General features: G+C 45.9%; 1 protein-coding gene across 12 annotated transcripts in view; it reads right to left on the bottom strand.

Moving 5' to 3' along the window:
- Positions 1-20,703, bottom strand: part of PTPRT (protein tyrosine phosphatase receptor type T) — a 1,101,260-nt gene that overhangs the window by 160,298 nt on the left and 920,259 nt on the right. For all 12 annotated transcript variants that reach the window (XM_043884333.1, XM_043884327.1, XM_043884332.1 and 9 more), the window contains one exon: positions 10,272-10,407. In XM_043884333.1, coding sequence (XP_043740268.1) covers positions 10,272-10,407 — 136 coding nt within the window. The remainder of the gene's footprint in view (positions 1-10,271; positions 10,408-20,703) is intronic.

Raw genomic sequence — 20,703 nt, forward strand, 5'->3', positions numbered from 1 at the left:
AATACTAGAGTGGGTTCCCATTTCCTCCTCCGGGGGATCTTCCCAACCTAGGGATTGACCCCAAGTCTCTTGTGTCTTCTGAATGGGCAGGCGGGTTCTTTACCACTAGTGCCACCTGGGAAGCCCATACAATACAGGTTGGCATTCTTCTTCTTCACTGGGGGCTCTGTGGACCAGAGCCTCCGAATATGATTCCTCAGGGGCAGAGAGTTCAGGCTCCATTTGATAAAGACTCACAGACATCTCTATTCTCTATATTGTCAAGAACACTGGACTGAGAATGGAGAGGCCAGTGTTCTGATCTCAGTTCTTTCATTTGCATGCTGTGAGGTTACCGCTCACTCGATCTAATATTTTGTGTATTTTGGGACCAACTAGCTGCAAGGCCTCCATCCTAAGCCAGGATTTTTTCACTGTCAGCAGCTCCAAGCTGCACTCTTGGGTCTCAACATTCACGACCTCTGGTGCTCTGCTCTCAACCTTCAGGATGCCTCTCTGCCTGGGCCACCTCCTCATGATAACATGCTTCCTCACCCTTTGATTCACCTCTTCCAAGTGGCTGAGTTATCCTGGATGTCACCAAAAGCCACTGTGATCCCTGACCAAGCTTCAAGGCAACCCCAGAATGATAGAAGCTGGCAAGCATCTATTAATTGAATTTGTTTTCAAATTCAATTGCAGGGTCTTCCAGGGCAAGGATTACAGTTCTTTACTCTGTGATCAAAACACAGTATACATGTGTCCTTTCTCTCAGGCTTGAACAAGATTTACTGAAGGTCTAAATTTACAAGGATACAGTGATATTGCAAGTAACAGATTGCCTGAGACCAAAGATTCTGAGCATGAAGACAGCTGTGCTTAGAAAAAAACCCCAAACTTTATAAATCACATACTGCAGACTCTTTTCAGCTGGCTGACAAGAATGACTTGAGGCATAGCTTCCTTTTGTTTCATACTATTTAAACAAGACTAAGTTGTCTACTTAACCATCCATTTAACCATCTACCTGTCCATCCATTTCTTAAACCCACCCATTCATTCTTCCATCCATCCATCCATTCACTCATCCATCTGCCTCCATCTACCCATCCTTCCACCCACCTATCCACCTACTTAAAAATCTGTACATCTATTTATCCATTTAGATCATAACTCCACACACTCATCTATTCATCCATGTACTCATCTATTCATTCATCCAACAATCCATCCATCATCCACTCATCCACCTTTCCACCAGTAATTCAGCTAAAACTTTTTAAGGGCCTATTAAATGATTGTCTCTGCCAACTACCAGAGGTAGAAAGACAAATGCCATCTTAATCCAGCCAGTATGTCTGATGGGAGAGTGAGACAAGAAATACAAGTTAGATGATAATTAATAGCTACCACTTAAATAGTAGGAGCTCACTTACGTGTCAGGTGCCGTTCTTAGTACCTTATGTGAACTGTTTTATTTAATCCTCACTAGAAGTATTATTATCTATAGTTCACAGATGGGTAAAGTGAAGCTCAGAGAGGTTAAGTTTACATAGTTGGAAATGGCAACCCATTCCAGTATTCTTGCCTGGAAAATTCCATGGACAGCAGAGCCTGGCAGGCTACAGTCCACGGAGTCACAAGAGTCACATCTGACTTAGCGAACAGACCGCCACTACTACCACCACCAAGCAACATGACAAGATTAGAATCTAAGAAATCTAACTTTAAGAGCCTTCATTAACAACCACCATGTTGTTACCGTCTGGAGTGACACATGGTATGAGGCAGTAACACAAGGAGCCGTGGGACCATATTTGGGGGTGAGGGGTGGAGCGCGGAGAGGCAATTTGGTTTAAAGTCTGTGATGCCTCAGTTGTAAAGTCGAGGAACACCCAGATGGAGGAGGAGGGAGGGTACTTCCAGGCTAATGAATATGTGTCTAAAGAATGGGCGGGTGGTTATCAAGGTGGAAATGTCAAGATGCTGACAGGTATATTCAAAATGAATAAACAAAAAGGACCTCCTGTATAGCACACGAAACTCTACTCAATGTTATGTGCCAGCCTGGATGGGAGGGGGGGTTTGAGGGAGAAGGGCTGTATATGTATGACTGAGTCCGTTCGCTGTTCGCCTGTAACTATCACAACTTTGTAAATCGGCTATACTCAAATACAAAATAAAAAGTTTAAAGTTTGGGAGGTGGTGGGAGAAGATTCGGCAGAGCCTAGTTCCCAAAGAACTTAAGTTGCTTACTGTCAATACCACAGGTCCCAGGGAGAACCGAAAGGACCAAGTGGCCAAATATTTTTCTAGATGGATGATTATGGCAGGAGTTTGAGAAAACAGTTGAAGGAGAGAGGGACTGGGGTTGTGAAAGCTGCTCTAAGAGTCAAAGCAAGAGACGTTGGGGGCAGATCTTGAAATCGCTCTGAGGAAGGAGAAGAGGTGAATGTGAAAGGTGGTCAAAACACAAAAGCAATAGGTGATTAAATGTGAGCCATTTTAAGACATCCAAGGTTGGTGGCTCAGATGATAAAGCATCTGCCTGTAAGGCAGGAGACCCGGCTTCCATCCCTGGGTTGGGAAGATCCCCTGAAGAAGGCAACCCACTCCAGTATTCTTGCCTGGAGAATCCAATGGACAGAGGAGCCTGGAGGGCTACAGTCCATGGGGTCTGCAAAGAGTTGGACATGAGTGAACGACTGACACTTTCCTTTTCCAAGGTTCTAACTTGAGTGGCTACCCAAGTGAGTGCAAACAGAAGAAGGACTAACTTCCCAGGATGTGGAGTAAGGAGCAGTTTAGAATGGGGTAGACAAAACAAGATAATAAGTTTATTAGGGGATGCTTTCCACCTCGACAAACCATTCAAAATTATGTCATGCAATTCATCATATCAGCAAATCCTGTTTTACATTTTACCCAGGTTAGGTGGTGTTAAGAGGGTGGAGCCTGTCATCAGACTGGCCAAGTTTCAGACCCAGCTCCGCTGCTTATCAGTTATGTGATTTGGGGCAATTTCCTTAAACTCCATATGCTTCACTTTTGTCACCTGTAGCACAGTACAATCTAACAGTGACCCTGCCTCTTCGGCTGACCCAGAAGTTATCTTTTCCTTTTGCCTCACTGTCTTTTTTTCCCCCCAGGATAGATAGGTGTTCCCTGAATCTCAGATCATGGTACATCTTTCACAAGCTGCCCTTCCAGCCTTAACACCTCCCACCACAGGGCTGGGTTTACCCTTGATGCTCAATGTTGATATTTGGCTCTGTAATCTGAGTGAAGCTTTCTTGCCCAAGAGATGGAGTGCAATCGTGGACTCCATCTGTTCTCATTTCACTGGGATTCAACATGTTCTTAGGGAATCCCCAGTATCTGCAAGGCACATTTGTGATAAGGATGAATAAGAACAGGCAGCTGATGGTCCACTGAAGAAGAAAAGCTGTGAATACAAACAAGTATAAGGCAGAACATGACAGGGATCCTCACAGAGAGAACCCCAGATGGTGAAGAGACTGTATCTAGACTGAAGGTCAAAGGGTTTACTGGAGAAGGTGTCTTTTACATTCGACCTTAAACATGGGTAGGATCTGGTAGACAGAACTGAGGAACACACAGGCATTGAAAGGGGAGCAAACTTCACAAGCCAACGTATAGGAGTGGGGTGAGACTTAAGGAAATCTGCCAGAATCACTGTGAGCAAGGGGACAGTGTAGCTTCAGAGCTTTCTGGATGACCTATTAAGTGCGTGCATCCTCCCTCATTTGCTCCCCATGAACCACTGATATTGGGGAGGAGAAGCCAATGAAGGGTTTTAGAATGCAGGTTTGGGAGTCCAAGTTTCATTTCTGAAAGATCACCGAGGCTACAGAGTGGAGGATGGGTTGGAGGGGTGGGGCCAGAGTCAGAGAGACAGGAGGAGGGTGGGGAGGAGACTCCTACAGCAAAGCTACAGAGGCCTCCACCAGGGAGGAGGCAGTGGAGAGCAGGAAAGGAGATGATGTGACCAAGAGAAAGCAAAGATGCAGGGTCAGAAGTACTGGAGTGATGGAATCCCACTGGTCTGGCTGATGGACAGGGTGTACCTGTCACTAAGATGGGGACACACGATTGGGAACAGGCTGATGATTTTAGCTTTGACCATAAACACTTTGAGGGTAAATATCAAGGAGCAGATGATACAGGGTAGTGGAGATCTGGTGAGAGAGAGAGTCAAAGCAGAAGGCCGGCTGTCCCAGGCCAGTTCAGTCCACAAAACGATAAGCAGCGTGTTGTGTGATAAACGCACAACTGGAGATCTATGCATCTGACACAAGGCTGTATGCAGCGGGGGGACCACTGGATCTTCTTAGGATGGGGGTTGTAGGAAGACTGCTCAGAGAAGGTAATACTTGAAGGAATTCTACTTGGAAGAACTTGGGGCTGAGAGAGAGTAACAGGAGCCTTGCAGGTGAAGAGAGACGCCTGGACATTCGATTCAGGGAAATAGCATGCACCAAGGCAGAGAACAGGAGAAAATGATATGAATCTGGGTCACCTCTGTCCTATTCCAGGATTCACTTTTCTACCAGTCTCCATGCACTGCTAGGACAGAAATTAACAGCAAGGGTCCTGGAGTCACAGAGCCTGGGTTTATATTTCAACTTTGCCTAAGACCTTGGTTAACTCATAAAAACCTTTATGAACTTCAGTTCCCACTTTTCAAAAAACAGAGTTCTATCTTCTATGATTATTCGTTGAATTAAAATCAGAGCATGGCAGTAGTTGCAGCAGTTCAAATGGAAAACAAACAAATTAATCAGGTCAGAGTGTGTGTGTGTTGATGACAGCACTGCCTTTGGCATATTGGTCACGGGGTTGGCGCTGACTTGGTACACTTGATGGTCATGAGTGAGATGAATATCCCTGTTGATATTATGCACTACCGTGCTGTTAGAAGGTACAGGAAGTAAAGCCTGTCCCAACCATCAGCTCATTTGATCCTTAGAGCAGCTACGTGAGATTGGCTGCATCTCACAGATGGGAGAGCAAAGGTTGAGCTTTGTTACATTGCTTCTCCAAGGTTAGCAGCAGATACATGGGGCTGTAGAGATTCAGACTCAGTTTTTCTGTGTCCCAGGACACAGCTAACAAGACGTCTATACTCCCTAGACTGGGAGCTACTGGGAAGTGAAAGTGTTAGGCGCTCAGTCATGGCTGACTCTTTTCGACTCCATGGACTGTAGTGTGCCGGGTTCCTCTGTCCAAGGAATTGTCCAGACAAGAATACTGGAGGGCAGACACAAATCACGGAGAATCAAGGTACAGCAAGAGATGCACGTTTCTCTCAAAGCAGAGCCTCATATTTCAAACTCAAGACACTCCAAACGCACTCATGGTTAAGGTACTGTCTGGACAGGCAAAGTACGACTGGCAATAAGTTCAGGTTGGACCAGGAAGAGCTGGGCAGGGCGAGGAGACAAGGAGATGGGGGTGGATGGCACTGTGTGTGGTGAAGGATTTTGAAACTAACTGCCTAAAATTTGCTTAGTTTCTGCCTAAAATTTGAAAAGTAAGATGGGATGGAGAGGTTCATGTAGAACATACACAAGTCTTGAGGTACAGATCTACCAAGTTATCCTGCTTAACCTGGCTCCATGTTTTCCCATCCAGAAGTGTATCGCTATGTATGTGCTGCCTTGGAGGACCACACTCAAACTTCAGGAAGTGTGTCCCAAGGAATAAACGATGATAGGAAGCTTGTAGGCATATGCAGTATGTCCATGTCCTACAAACAAACATTTCAACATCAAACTTTCCATATGTGAGTGGCTAATAAACACCTTCAACCATCAAGAAACACTTATTAATGTGGTGGTCCCTAACCTTTTTAGCACCAGGGTCCGGCGTTGTGGAAGAAATTTTTCCATGCTCCAGAAAGGTAGGGGGATGGTTTGGGGATGATTCAAGTGAATTACATATATTGGACACTTTATTTCTAAACTGATGCTGCTGCTGATCTGACAGGTCCATAGTCCAGATGTTGGGGACCCCTGGGTTAAGGCACTAAGGCTGGATCTTTCCACCTCAATTTGCATTGAAGGCAACCAGGGCTCTGTAACATTGAGCCAAGGGACCAGAGAGGTGGCTTAGCAACTCCTTGGCTGCCCCTTTCTTTGAGAGAAGATGTCCAGTAATTTGAAGGGAGGAGGTCAGGGCAGAAGATGACCAGGACTGCAGAGATGACAGTTTTTCTTCATTTCAGGACTCAACAGGGTGCTTATGAAGAGGAAGTGTGTTTGACTACATGAAGGCATGCACCAATCCATTCTAGACTGTTTCTGAGGTCTAGATGTGACCAACAAGCCAGGAGAAAAAGATGGAGACATTATACAGTGAGAACCTAAGAATGGATGTTTTGCAATGAGCTTGGCTAGAACCACACAGGCTAGAACCACACACTCTGTCAGAACGGGCTCCAAGTTCCATCTTATAATGCTCATGCAACCCTCCAAACAGATACAGACCTGATTCTGTATCATCCTGAATTCAAAGAAGCCCAGTCCAAACAGCCAAAGGTACTATTAAAAGAAGTCCAAAGTTGAATTTGCATCTTTTTCAAACTCGAAGGGAATTCTGTTTGAATGGATCACCAACATCTCATATCCCCTTCTGCAACCTTGCATCTTTCCATATGCCCTCCAGCCATTACAAAAAAACCAAACAACAACAAAACATTCCTCAGGGTATGTTGATCTCTCTCTCTCTCTCTCTTCCCTTCTCTTTCCCCAGTCTTCTAAATGTAAATTGACTTCACTAAACCTTTTCCTTGGTCATCTGCATCTTTAGCCCTTTCTAGGCCAGCTTTCTAGTTCAGTACAACACACACACAACACCTAATCTAAGAAAAAGACTCTCAGTGGACAGTGACAGATAAGCCCCAGGGCCTGTAGGGGGAAACTAGGAGTGTCTGAAGTGGACTGGAAACACTTGGTTGCAGCTCTGGGAAAGACTTTGAGTCAGCTGAATCCACTGGGATCGGAGGAAACGGAGCCACCATGCCCATGTCCATGGAGGTTACAGTGAAGACCTAGCTCAAGCCAGTGCAGGAAGTGTGGCAGGCATTCAACTTCCGAGAGCTCCTGGAAGCAGAAACGAACTCAAGCTCACGAAGGGACGCTGAAGAGATACTGACCCTAAGACTCTGATTTGTGATGGTTTTTTACCTATTATTTTGGGGTTTCTTTTCCTTTGATTATCTAATCCCTTTAGATGGCTGTGGACAGCACTCCCAGATGGTACAGTGGAAAGAATCTGCCTGCCAATGCAGGAGACACAGGAGACATGGGTTTGATCCCTAGGTTGGGAAGATCCCCTGGAGGAGGAAATGACAACCCACTTCAGTATTCTCTCCTAGAGAACCCCATGGACAGAGGAGCCTGGTGGGCTGCGAAGAGTCGGACATGACTTTGGCAATTGAGCACACAATACACATGGACAGCATTCTGGTGGGCAGTAAGTAAGTCAGGGACAGACTCAACCTTCCAGTGACGTTTACCCCGTATTTATACATGGGGTTGGGGTCAGAAGAGGGAACGGAGCCCCTCAAGCTCTTCACTGTCCTTTGGGCAAGGGGTTAGCGGAAAGAGTTAAACATAGCAGGCTTATGTTTCTCTTTTTCTCCCTTTCCCCTCTCCACTCCTCCCTTTTCCAGTCCATACCCATTTGTAAAATATGACCATCAACTAGGCCAGAAAAACATCTTATTTTCTCCGAAAGATGCTGTATAGGCAAATGCTGATCGGCACCCCCGCCCACCCCCTGGCTCACTGCCACAACATCTGAGATTTGCCTCTTGGGAGGAAATGGTGATCAGGTGACGCCTGTTGATTGGGACTGATGGATGGTTTTGATAGAACTGAGAGCTGATGAAGATACTCAGAAAAGGATAAGACCACACAAAGGGCTCACTTTATTTCTGCTCTCATCCTGAAACTAGAAAGCCCCTCCCTCCCTCCCGGAAAGTCACACATTTCAGAAATAGCTGCTGAGAGGGAAGTGAAATTTCTTCACAAGCTCACAGACGATGGTGACGTGGGTTAAGCCAGGCTTTAGAAAGAGCAAAATTGGAAGAGCATATCTGACTTACAAATCAGTGGCAAAGAATAAGAGCCTCCAGGGTCTATCAAAGAGGAATGCAATTCTATTAAATGAGTTACTTTTTTCAAAGAGACTCTCTCAAACTCACCTCTGTCTTTAAAGCATCCGAGACTCTAAGAATGCATCGAGGATCTTATATGTGCAAAGTGCTCACTGCCTCCCAGAGAAATCAAATCTCATGTTTGACCTCCTCCAATAGCATCTGGCTTGTCACTGAGACATAACACATAGCCTGGCTTCACAGATGATGATGACGACTCTGGGGGCTCCTGACCCCCAGTATTAACATGGACCTTCCTTCTCCCTTGCCTCTCCAACCAGAAAATCAGTAGCTGGATGAGAATCTTAATTCTTCTGTCATTCTGCTGGGAGCCTGAGGAAAAGAATGATCCTATAGAACAGACATGTCAAGAAAGAACAGATCCTGGGACTTCCCTGTGGCTAAGACTCTGTGCTCCCATTGCTGGGGGCCTGGGTTCAATTCCTGGTCAAGGAACTTAATCCCACAATCTGTAACTAAAATATCCTTCTAAGACTGGGTAGTAGTCGTAGTGTTAGTCACTCAATTATCTCTGAACTCTGTGCGACCCCACGGACTGTAGCCCGCCACGTCCCTCTGTCCATGGGATTCTCCAGGCAAGAATATTGGAGTGGGTTGCCATGCCCTTCTCCAGGGGATCTTTCCAACCCGGGGATTGAACCCAGTCTCCTGCATCGCTGGCAGATTCTTTACCATCTGAGCTACAGGGCAGCCAGCTAAATAAATAAATATTTAGAAGAAAAGAAAGAATAGGTCCTACCAATAAGATGTCCTGATTAAAGCAGGTCCTGGCTGACTCAGAATGGAACCATGTGACATAGAGACATTCTGGAGCCAGAATGACTAAAAGAAGGCTGATAACTAGCAGAGTGGAAATCAATGGCTGGAAATAAGGACACAGTCTTTATTTTTTTTTTTACTTTGTGCATTTCTGTTTATGGGACTCCTTAGAGTAGAAGCTGGAATTTGTCTTTGGGGCATTCCGTCTTTGTTCTGCTGGGAACAAGTTTCATGAGCTGGTTTTGTCCCAGGGATGGCAGCAGGTCCCCAGTCCTCATTACTGGGCTTGTCTTGAACTCTGAGTAACCAAACCCAGAGTTTCAGGCTGAGGAGTTAAATAGTTTGTTGAAGAATACAAATATAACTCTTTAAACTGGGGGCAGGGCAGGTTGCAGCACATGTCCTTATAATGTAGATAAGTGTTTTGTTTGCTTTGGCAGATTGGGGAGTGGGAGGGTGGAGACCAAGATTGGAATCCTGGCATTGAAACTGAGATGGGCAGCAGGCATGGGGACACAGTGGCTAATGTGTGAAGGTGGGAGGACCCCCTATTTAGAAGAACCAGCTAGCTCCGCACTCCAGGGACAGTGAGAGCTGATACTCACCCACCTTCCCTGATGCATATTTCCCTTTCCTCTCTTCAACTCCCTGGGTGGTCCTCAAACCTTGTGAATGCCTGATAAACACATGATGTCAGCATAATGAATTTAGGGGATCAGGAAGGAACCTGGATCCTGGCTTTCATGAGCAATGTGTGCAATACGAGAAAACTGTGCCTTGACCAGAGGCGCCAGGAGGATACCTGCTGAGAGGCGACAAGCACCAAGAATCCAGCAGGGAAGGTTTGATGGGACATGGAGCAGGAAGGAGACTTCCCTGAGGGCTGTCACACCATCAGAGGCTCTACCCTTTGGAGCAGAGGCACACTGTTCCTTGACCAAAGACAAATCGGGGATGGATGAAAGTGAGAGGAATGAAACACGGCTTTTCTGCGTCTGTCTTTGTAGGCTCATCTGTGTCCCTGCGGCTCCCCCGTAATCCTGATGATGTGACCAATCACAACAGAGCAGTTATCTCTGAGGAGCATCATACACCAAGGAACACCTGCCCCGCGAGACACTGGCCATCCTGCCGCTGCTCGCCACGCAGGCAGCACACACCCGTCGGACAACAACACGATGAACCACAACTGGCCCCAAATTTCAGGACCTCAACAGTTGCACCAGGAGGTCCCTGCTCGGAAGTGGTCAGTGAGAACTGACTTGGCCATATGGCGGTGTTGGGGCCGCTTAGGGTTGGCAGAGTCTGCAGGGTAGCAACCCACACTCACCTCCTCTTGATGGTGAGCATCACGCCCAGGAGGATGATGGTGAACATGAGCAGGCCAGCGATCACGCCGGCCATCTTCACGGTGTTGTCCACCTGCTTCTCCGGCTCCACAGTGTTGGAGTTCTGAGTGGACGCACCTTGGAGGCAAAGGTGAAGAGGAGAGATATTGAAAAGGCTCACAAATGTGACTAGACACAATCATGGTGACGACAGCTTCCATTTGCTGAGTGCTAACTATGTGCCAGGCACTGTGCTGAGGTCACCACACACACTGACCCAGTTAAACACTTTTGAGCATTAATTCCTCGTGAGGTTGGGGTTATTATAGCCTTTTTTTGCATATGAAGAAACTGAGGTGCAGAGAAACTGAGTGAGCTTCCCGAGGTTATACAAATACTGTGCTGGAGGCACCCTTCTTCTCCTCTCATGAGATCAAGCAGATGATTTTTGTCCCTCATACCATTCTGTCCCTAGGATCAAACCATGGGACTACAGTTTGATCCTTAGGCTCATGGAATTATTCCAAACCCTGCTTAATTCTTTCCAGTAAATGGTGAAAACAACAGCCTTGGGTAGCACAACTGAAATCACTGAATTTTTCAAGATAAAAACATAATGCTTTCATTTTGCACCTTATATGAAACAAATGATGCAGAAGATATCTAGTGTACTAAAGAGAACTGCTTTGGATTCAGAAAACACTTAAATCCGCTAACTCCATTTTTGAAATTTAATGTTGATGTTACCAGCTTTGCCAGTACTCACTCACTGACCCAATTCCATGTCAAGGAAAACTAGGAACTGGGCACTTACTACATCCTCAGCCCTCTGCTGAGCCGTTTCATGGATCCAGCTTGGACAATCCTTGCAAATGTTCCCCGAAGTATCTATGGATTGTCCCATTTTATAGATGAGAAAACAAAGGAACTAGCTAAAAGTCATGTGGGCTGATAAAGCACAGAGCCAGGATTTCATTGGTTTTTTGACTTTTAAGTGTAGGTTTCAGAAGTCAGAAGCCTTGAGTTCAACTTTCAAGCCCCCTAGTCCCCCAATTCTACTCCTCCCAGACAACCACTTGCTAAGGCCATAGCAACATTCAGGAGCCAGAGAATGCCTAAGCCTGGCCTCTTCATGCGATGACCTGGGGAGAGAGGCAACCTGTCATTCCAGACACCTGTGTGAACCTTCTGGAGTGTGGTTCAGGATTAATACCACTGTGAATTCCTCCCAAGGATGCCAGGTCTGTGTGAGGCAGGTGATGTCCAAAACATCCTTTCCCTGACCCATCCCTACCTTTCTACCAACATCAGCACCAGCTCATCCTTTATCAGTGACGCTGCCTTCCCTGGTTGCCCCGGGAGAGTTCCTCTCCAAATTCTGCTAACACTCTGTAACACTTGGTGCATCTCAGTGTGCTGGTATTATTAGTTATTTGTTTCCCCATCTGTCTCCTTCAGTGGTCTGCAAGCTCCTCGGGGGCAAGATGATGCCGTCTTTATCTTTGTTTCCTCATGTCAGTGCAGGGTCTGGCTTGTAATAGGTGTTCCCTTAATGTCTGTGGTGGTTTAATGTTTAGCTGAGGGGATGATAGCTCTACCCACACACATTTGTTCTCATGAAACCAAATTGAGTTTCTCCTTTTTTACAGCCCTGTGTTCACAGAACTCGGCTGAGTTGAAGGGATACTAATGCCCACAAGCTATGATTCTGATTCTCCAAACTCACAGATGTTTCACAACAGCCCATCAGCACAGCCCCCTCCTCCTGTAGTCATGCGGTTCCTTCACTACAGCACTTTCCCCAGACTCTGTTGTAACTTAGAAAAGCTGGGTTGACTTTGTCTCCAAGACTAAGAGCAGAGAGAGTCCTAGTTATCTCTCTAAAGTCATTGTCTACACAGGCCTTCCTCCTCATCACTGTTGCTTTACAGATGATGGGTGAATGACGTCAAGGCGAGTGGACCACAGCTGTTCGCCTCATTTATTCGTTCAGTCATTCCTTAATTGGCTACTGGGCACCCGTGTTCTGTGAGCCCAACTAAGACATCAATGGGGTCAGAGCTCCTTCTTCTGGCAGGACTTACAAGTATGGGATTTTACTCAGTTCCCCTCAGCAGCTAAAGACAAAAACCCAGCTCATCACATTGTAGGATGGTCTGAGCAGGCTCTGCCTATCAACTCCACCAAAGAACGCCTGGCCGACCGTTTAGGAAGGGGCGGGGGAGGGGGGTGCGGTAAGAAGGCGATTCAAGGGGGGAGAATATATGCATACATAGAGCTGGCTCACTTTGTTGTAGAGCAAAAACTAACACGATGTTGTAAAGCAACTGTATGCCAATAAAAAAAGGAAATTAGAAGGGAAATATATGTTTATGGTATTTTAAGCTTGGAAGATACTCTACAAGAGGAGGAAGTTAAAATACAGGTCTGAAGCTCTTAAAGGAGGTCTAAGCTGGAGGTAAGAATGTGTGAGTCATATGCATGTAGATGACATCTGAAGCATGGGGGCTGATGAAGTCAGCCGGGGAAAGAATGAAGAGTGGATGGAGAAGATGGTTCAGACAGAGACTTAAGGGTCTGTAATATTCAGTAAGCAGGCAGAGGAAGACAAGCCTGCATAGGAGGCAGAGAAGGAGTGGACAGACAAGTGAAAAAAAAAAAACCCAGGAGAGTATAGTGTCCTAGAGCCAGGGGAAGAGGGGGTTTCAAGAAGGCAGGAGTAATCAACCATGTCAAATGCTGCTCCTAGGATAGAATCTAGCTCTCTACTCAAAAGAAAGTGAAGATCTTGGATGAGTATTAGAAAACCTTTCCCAAGTAAACTCCAAGATGTTCCTAAACAGAAGCACCTTCAGAGGTGACCATGAATCAACAATGGAACACACCTGAGGGTCACAGACAACCATGCAAGATATTCAGAGAGGCCATCTGAAAGGCCACAGCCCAGCGGTTTAGACAAATTCCATGAGTTCAGCTCACAGGCATCAGAACTGAAATCCCAGACTTTGCACAGTGAGGTTATCAGGAGCAGCCACATCTGGCTGGTCCAACTAGAACTCTACATACAGGACTTGCCCCAGGACGTGGTGAATTCTGTTTCCCTTCAGCATCCTCTTCAGGGCCCTGGCTTGAGCCAGCAGAGATGAGGCCCTCTGTTCACAAGGAAAGCCTGCTGACAGTGTCTGAAGGCAACACAGGTGTGCAGGGACTGGCTTTGGGACCAAAGGCCAGATAGCATTTACCTGTGGTTCCTGCCTCTGCAAGGAAGAAGATGGGGAGAGAGTCAGAACGGGCTAGTCCTGCCCCCATGGCAGACTCAGGAGTTGTGTCCCCAGGGCTCACAGTGTGAGGACAGATGAGAACCTGCAATTGGACTTACAGGAAACAGATCAGGGTCGACTAAAGATGGGATCTCCTAGCAATGCAACCAGCTCTTTTAGGCAGGTACTGAGCACCTCATCAAATGGAAGCTCAGTTATGACTATTTTTAAAAATTCAGTCTAAACATATCAATCCACTGAAAAAAGAAAGTGAAAGTGCTTGTCACTCAGTCTTGTCTGACTCTTTGCAACACCATGGACTGTAGCCCACCAGGGTCCTCTGTCTACGGAATTCTCCAGTCAAGAATTATGGATGTGGGTAGCCATTCTCGTCTCCAGGGGATCTCCCCAACCCAGGGATCAAACCTGGGTCTCCCGCATTGCAGGCAGATTCTTTACCATCTGAGCCACCAGGGAAGTCCATTTTCACTAGTCCATTACTAGGTGACAAAAAAATGTAAGTCATTTAATCTTCACAAAATCTAACACAGAAGATGCTAATTTTACTGTCTCTTTTATTTAGGTTAGGAAACTCCACAAATGGGTGAAGTGGCTTTTCCAAAGCCATATACTTGGCTTTCAGTTTCAGAGCTGGGATTCTTTGTGCAAGGCTCACCCTCTGTCATTCCAATGAACTGTCCTTGATGCAGTTACTATTCAGGAAATACCAGCTCTGGGTCCCTGTCTGACTCACTGACCAGAAATCCAAGGGGGAACTAGAAGCCCATCAGTAAGATGGTAACTGCATTACTCTTGCCCTAAGCTCACTCTTTTCATGAGAGTCAAACATAGTATCAGTCCCTCATCCCTATGAAGCTCTGTCTCTGGCCCTGGGTGACTTCAGTCTACTAAGTGGGGGTTGGGAGTCTGAGACTGGAGAGGCGAGGGCTTTGGATGCATCCTTGTCATCACTGCCCCCTACTGGGAACCAACCCAAGAATAGTTTGAGTAAGTCAGAACTGGCAAATAGGTGCCAGGTGGTAGATGTATCCAACGGGAGTAGCTTCAAGGCTCTACGTGAGTCCCCTGTGTGATGCACTCATCAAAAAGAATCTTGTGCACTCTGCTGGCACTGAGAAGAGACTTGTTTCCAACACAAGGTTGCCCAACCTCACACCCCCGCCAGCCATGCCCTCCCTACTCTGAGCACTCCCAAAGGCCAGACAGTCCTCTAAGAGCAGCTGCCACTGTCCCCTGCCCTTGACTCTATCCGCTTGAGCTACAGTGGCTTAGAATCCAGTCCCTCGCTCCTGCTCAGAGTTCACATCTGGCTTTCTATGTGACACCTATCGACTCCTGCATGTGGAAACCTGGCACCCAAGGCGGGGCTCACAGTCTCTTAAAGTCTGCCCCCCTCCCTCGATATCCACTCCATACATAGGCCCAGGTGCCATGTTCTTTTTGCCCCAACCTCCAGCCTCCTCCTAGGATACCAAACAATCATCCCAGTTTATAATCCACAGGGACGCCTGAGACCCAACAAGGACAATGCTTCTCTGTTCTACTCTGCCCTGGGCAGACCACTTTGGTGAGGCTTGTTCATTTGCAGAACCCAACCCCGAAGAGTAGATTGGGGCCAACCTAAGAAAAGATTGTAATGTGGCAGGGTAAAGACAGGACAAGTGGCTTGTCACTCAAAGTGTGGTTCAACGACCAGAAGCATCTGCACCATACCCTATTAGACATGCAGAGTCTGGGTCCCTAAGCCAGATCTGCTGAGTCCACTCCTGCATTTGCCAAGGTCTCTAGGTGATTCTTGTGCACATAAAAATCCAAAGATCACTGACTGTGAAGGAATGGCAGTCAGAATTGGGATTTTTCAGCTTAGAGAAGGAAAGATTCAGATGAGACTTATTCTTGCTTTCAAAAAGTTGAAAGGCCATGGTGAAAGATGGAATAGATTTGATCCCTTTAAAGAGCAGGGCTAACACAAACCAGGAGAAGTGACAAGAGTAGAGTGGGGCCAATATAAGAAAAGATTTTAATGTGGCGGCACTCTCCAGCTGAGGCTAAAGCCCAACTCTTTTCAAAGCAGTGCTACAGCATAGTGAGGAGCATGAAGCAGTCATGATTCTAAGTCCCATTTCAGAGTCAGCCCTCCTCCCTTTTCCCTGTCTACTCTGTCTTCACCTGTTCTCACCTCCTGGGCTTCTTAAATGCTTAAGTGAAAGTAGCTCAGTCATGTCTGACTCTTTGTGACCCCATGGACTATACAGTCCATGGGGTTCTCCAGGTCAGAATATTGGAGTGGGTAACCTTTCTCTTTTCCAGGGGATCTTCCCAACCCAAGGATCAAACCCAGGTCTCCCACATTGAAGGCAGATTCTTTACCAGCTGAGACATACTCTTAAATGCTTAGCCAAGCCCTTAATACCTCACTTTCATGGGATGCTGGCCTTTCTTCTCTACTTATAGACCCCACCTTCCACCTCAACCCAGTATTCCTTGATCACAGTGACACTCACGCTCTGAGTGAGTGAAGGTCTCCCTGTTATCCTTAGAGCCATGAGACTTCAGTTGGGCTCCACTCCCCTAACCCCGAGTTAGCGACAACGGCAGGAGAATGTGTCACCAACCACGAAAGGCTCTGTCTGGGCACCCAGTCCCAGCAAGCACAAGGGACTACGTGACCTCTTATACCCCTTCTGAGGATGAAATGCCATGATTTGATGAGCTCGGTCAAAAGCAAGGGGTTTTGAATTAGAAATATATGAGCTTGCACCTGGCTTCCATCACAAACTAGTTATGTGACCTTGATCAAAGCTGTTAACCACAGCATGATGTGATACCTTCTTGATGAAACTGTGAAACAGGAGAGTGAAAAAACTGGCTTAAAACTCAACATTCAAAAAATGAAGACAATGGCATCTGGTCCCATCTCGTCATGGCAAATAGATAGGGAAACAATGGAAACAGTGACTGACTTATTTTTTGGGGCTCCACAATCACTGTAGATGGTGACTGCAGCCATGAAATTAAAAGATACTTGCTTCTTGGAAGAAAAGCTATGAAAAACCAAGATAGCATATTAAAAAGCAGAGACATCACTTTGCCAACAAAGGTCTGGACAGTCAAAGCTACGGTTTTTCCAGTAGTCATGTATGGATGTGAGAGTCAGACCATAAAGAAGGCTTTATAAAGAATTGATGCTTTTGAACTGCGGTGTTGGAAAAGACTCTTCAGAGTCCCTTGGACTTCAAGGAGATTAAACCAGTCAATCCTAAAGGAAATCAGTCCTGAATATTTATTGGAAGGACTGATGCTGAGGCTCTAATACTTTGGCTGCCTGATGCGAAGAGCTGACTCATTAGAAAAAATCCTGATGCTGGGAAAGATTGAAGGCAGGAGAAGAAGGGGACGACAGAGGACAAGATGGTTGGATGGTGTCACCAACTCAACGGACATGAGTTTGAGTAAGCTCTGGGAGATGGTGAAGGACAGGGAAGCCTGGTGTGCTGCAGTCCATGGGGTCACAAAGAGTCAGATATGACTGAGCGACTGAACAACAAAGTTCACAGGGATCTCCTAGGGATCAAATGTAATAATGGAGGTAAAAACACTTGATAAACTCTGAGAATCTGCCCACTGATGTGGCATTGTGATGGCATGACCTTAGGACTGGTTCCAGGAGGCAGCACAGTTTTTTGTGTCTGTAAAATGTGGGTGCACAGTGGGGGTTGGGGTGCTGCCTCCTTGTAACATGCTGCCTGGGTTCATCCTTAGGATGAAGGCAGGCAGAGTCCCTGGAGGAATGCCCTTATCTTTTCTCCTCTAGGCAAGACCAGTATCAGGTTTCCATCCAGATGACTTAATGGCAGCAATAACGTAATTTGGCAACAAGGGATTAATAATTCTTTCTCCAAGTACTCTCACTCGCTATAGCCCTAATTCTATAACTTTACTTCAGAGAATTTCCCCTGTAAAGATATGGAGCAAAAAATAGAAGCTGTGGATAAAGAACATCTAATTGCAACTGATAAAACCAAGCGAACCGCAGTGGATGCATAACCCATGCTGGTGATCACCGCTGAAGGCAAAGAAAGGAAGCTGGCTCGCGGGGACACAATTCCTAAAAGCACCAGTCTTTCAAACACACAGTCGCCTCTTCACTATCCAGGGGCATTCATCCCCACATCTTACTGAGCTGGCATCTTACTTATGCCCATCTATTTAATGACTTCTTTTGTTGAAGAGTTTTTCTGTCTTTTCTCTGGCGTTACATGCATCTGGCACCCAGTAGAGAAAAGCTTTGAAATTCTGACTCTGAGATGCTACCTCTGTGCCAGCGAAGGTTTCAAGCATGGCAGGTATCTCTGATGACGGGCGTTTCTGCCAAGAGGAGGCAGCAGGGGAAGATGGGGAAGCTGGGCAGGTTTCCGGCTCTTCTAGAGTCAGGTAGGCATCATCCCCCTTCTGATTTTTCCTGGAAGTGAATTCTCAGAATGGTAGGCTATTTTTAAGGTGGACTTGAAGTCCACGATAGGAAAGAAGTTGATAGGAAAGCATCTGGATACTTCATTAGCTTCAAGCCTCTAGACTTTACAAATTGCATCCCAAGGCATTGAGAACATTTGTAATTGTGATCATGAACTACCCTGGCAGTCTTTGAGAACGGAAATTGTAGCAAACAGGAGGGGTGCGAGAAGCCTGGGGAGAAACAAATGCTGTTGTTGACTTTTTTTTTTTTAATGGAAAAATGTAGATTCCAGATATTTCACACAAGTGTGATGTGGATACAGGAAAAAATATAGACTGGATGATTAAATCAGATTATTTTTTCCCCTTACTGTTTACTAAAGGAGGGACTAATCACCAGAAACGAGTATGGGCTCCACATCAGTCAGCATCCAACCAGGAAAAAGGAAACTGCTCCAAACATTTAAACCAGAGTGAATTTACTAGAGAACTGGATACTCAGAGATCAGGAGAGGATGGTGAGCAACCCAGAAGGTAGCAACCTCAGGGGCCATTACCCAGCCCAGACTGGAGAGACAAAGGCTCTTCAGAGCCCAGAGGTCAGGGCCACCCAATAGAAGCTGGGACTCCAGTAGACCTATGGGAGGCTGGAGCCACAGAGAGGACACAGTCACTGCCAAAGAAGGGGCCTGAGGCCAAGAGGGAGAAGGCTTCTCCTTCCTCTCGCCCTACAACCTTTGTCTCCTCCTGGCCACGCCCAGATACTTGTTGACATGGGGCCCAGGAAGCACAGCCTATGGGGGTCACCTGCACAGCAGGGGCAAGCAAAGGATGGATGTGAGACCAAATGGCTCCAGGGTCAGCATGGGCTTCCTACTTCCTGTGACCACGGGATGCTTAGGTTCACCTCACTGCTGCTTTTGAGAGGTGTCTGGACTTGTGATTCAGGAAAAATGTCCAGTACTGTGTCTTCACTGCAGCACAGTCCTGGCCAAGGTGCAGAAATAGTGACTGGCTTTCAGGATAGCCAGGTGTTTGGATTGTATCCAGAAGGTGGTAACAGAGGAGTCTGGACACCTGATCACATGTTAAACAGCTGTGTTATTTATAATAAAGAGCTGACACATATTTGGAGCTTCCACTATGAGCCGGGATGCTGTGTTAAGCCCTTCCCATATGCTATCCCTTTTAATCCACACTACCACCCCACGAAGCAGGTTTTACTGGTATACCCATTTCAGAGACGGGGAACCTGAGGCTCAGAGAGACTAAATAGCGGAAGCAAGTGGCAGGGATGGGATTTGAACCCTAGCAGTCTGATACAGAGTTTATTCTCTTTAAAACACTTTTCTATTCTGCTATTTCCTCAATAAACAGGGAAAAGGATTGTTCAGCAGAGAAATCTGGTTGTCTTTTCTCAAACACCTGGAAGAAAGAATCAGATTGTTTCTTTAGAGGGTACAGAATCTTACTGTGACCAGCCAGACTAAGACGTTGCTGTATTTATGGCCATCTCTGCTGAGTTGGCCACCCGCTGTGTCCTAAAGTTCTATTTCATACCTGCTTTTCTTAAAGATTATCTCCCCTCATGCCCTTCCAGCAATATATCACATTCTAATATCTAAGGGATGGATGAACATGTCATGCGAATCTTGTTATATGGGCCAAATTATACAGACTTTGCTCAAATGATATTTAAACTTGACCTTCTTAACTTAAGTTTCCCCATCCTTTTCACTTTCCTTGTACATCAACCACCATCTCCAAGCACTTCATACATTGAGTTTAGTTTTATTATTAATCTCTGGGCTTTCTCTATAATATCTTTCTTGATATTTAGCAATCCAAGCATGCCATATAATCCCACAGGGAGACAAGCAAGCTCAAGTTTAGGCAGCTGTTTTCTGCTTTATTTCCAATACTCTTTTCTTTGATCTCACAATGACTAATTTTTTAAAACTGCTGACTGCTCTCCCCCCTACCTCAGAACAGTGGCCCCCCTCACTAGATCTGGCTGATAATGGACTACTTGAGAAGGATTATTCCATCATTCTTCCAAGTGACATCACCTAGGATGTTTCTCAAGTAATAAATAAATTGCCTCAATTCATCATATGACAGTAATTGCTTTTAGCCAAGATTTAACTCAAAGTCAATGTCAAGTAGCTAGAAAACACTACAGACACTCAGGTTCTTCAAAGACAGCTCCGCCCTTGTTGGGGAAGACCATTTAATAAGTACTGAGTTAAGTGTAAAGTAGATACAGGTTTCTAATATCCCAGACCCCCTCATATTACCTAGCCAGGCTTAAGAGGTTGGAATTGACTTCACAACCTGTACAACTAAAACTGCTAAATATTGCTGACAGAGGTTGACCTTTTTTTTTCAGCCTTAAATGGAGGTGAGCACTCCGTGAGATAGCAATAGCTTTAACTGATTGTTTGAAAGCATTCCGGCCACTCAAATAAATGGTTCCTCAAGCGCTGATTCTGCTTGGTTCCATGCATCTCCTGCCTCTGTGTTTCCAGGTAGACCTTGTTTTACAAAGCAAATGCTCTGTGTAGGTCAAATTCTAATTCAGTTATGTTACAGACAGTAGGAAAGTGGCTATAGAAGATCTTTGCGGTGACTCTCTTCTAGGTGCAGGTAAACTCCTTTATGCTAAGAATGTTTCATGCATTTAGAATTTAGCATGATA

Source organism: Cervus elaphus, chromosome 23 (genome assembly GCF_910594005.1).
Source record: "Cervus elaphus chromosome 23, mCerEla1.1, whole genome shotgun sequence".
Taxonomy (NCBI): Eukaryota; Metazoa; Chordata; class Mammalia; order Artiodactyla; family Cervidae; genus Cervus; species Cervus elaphus.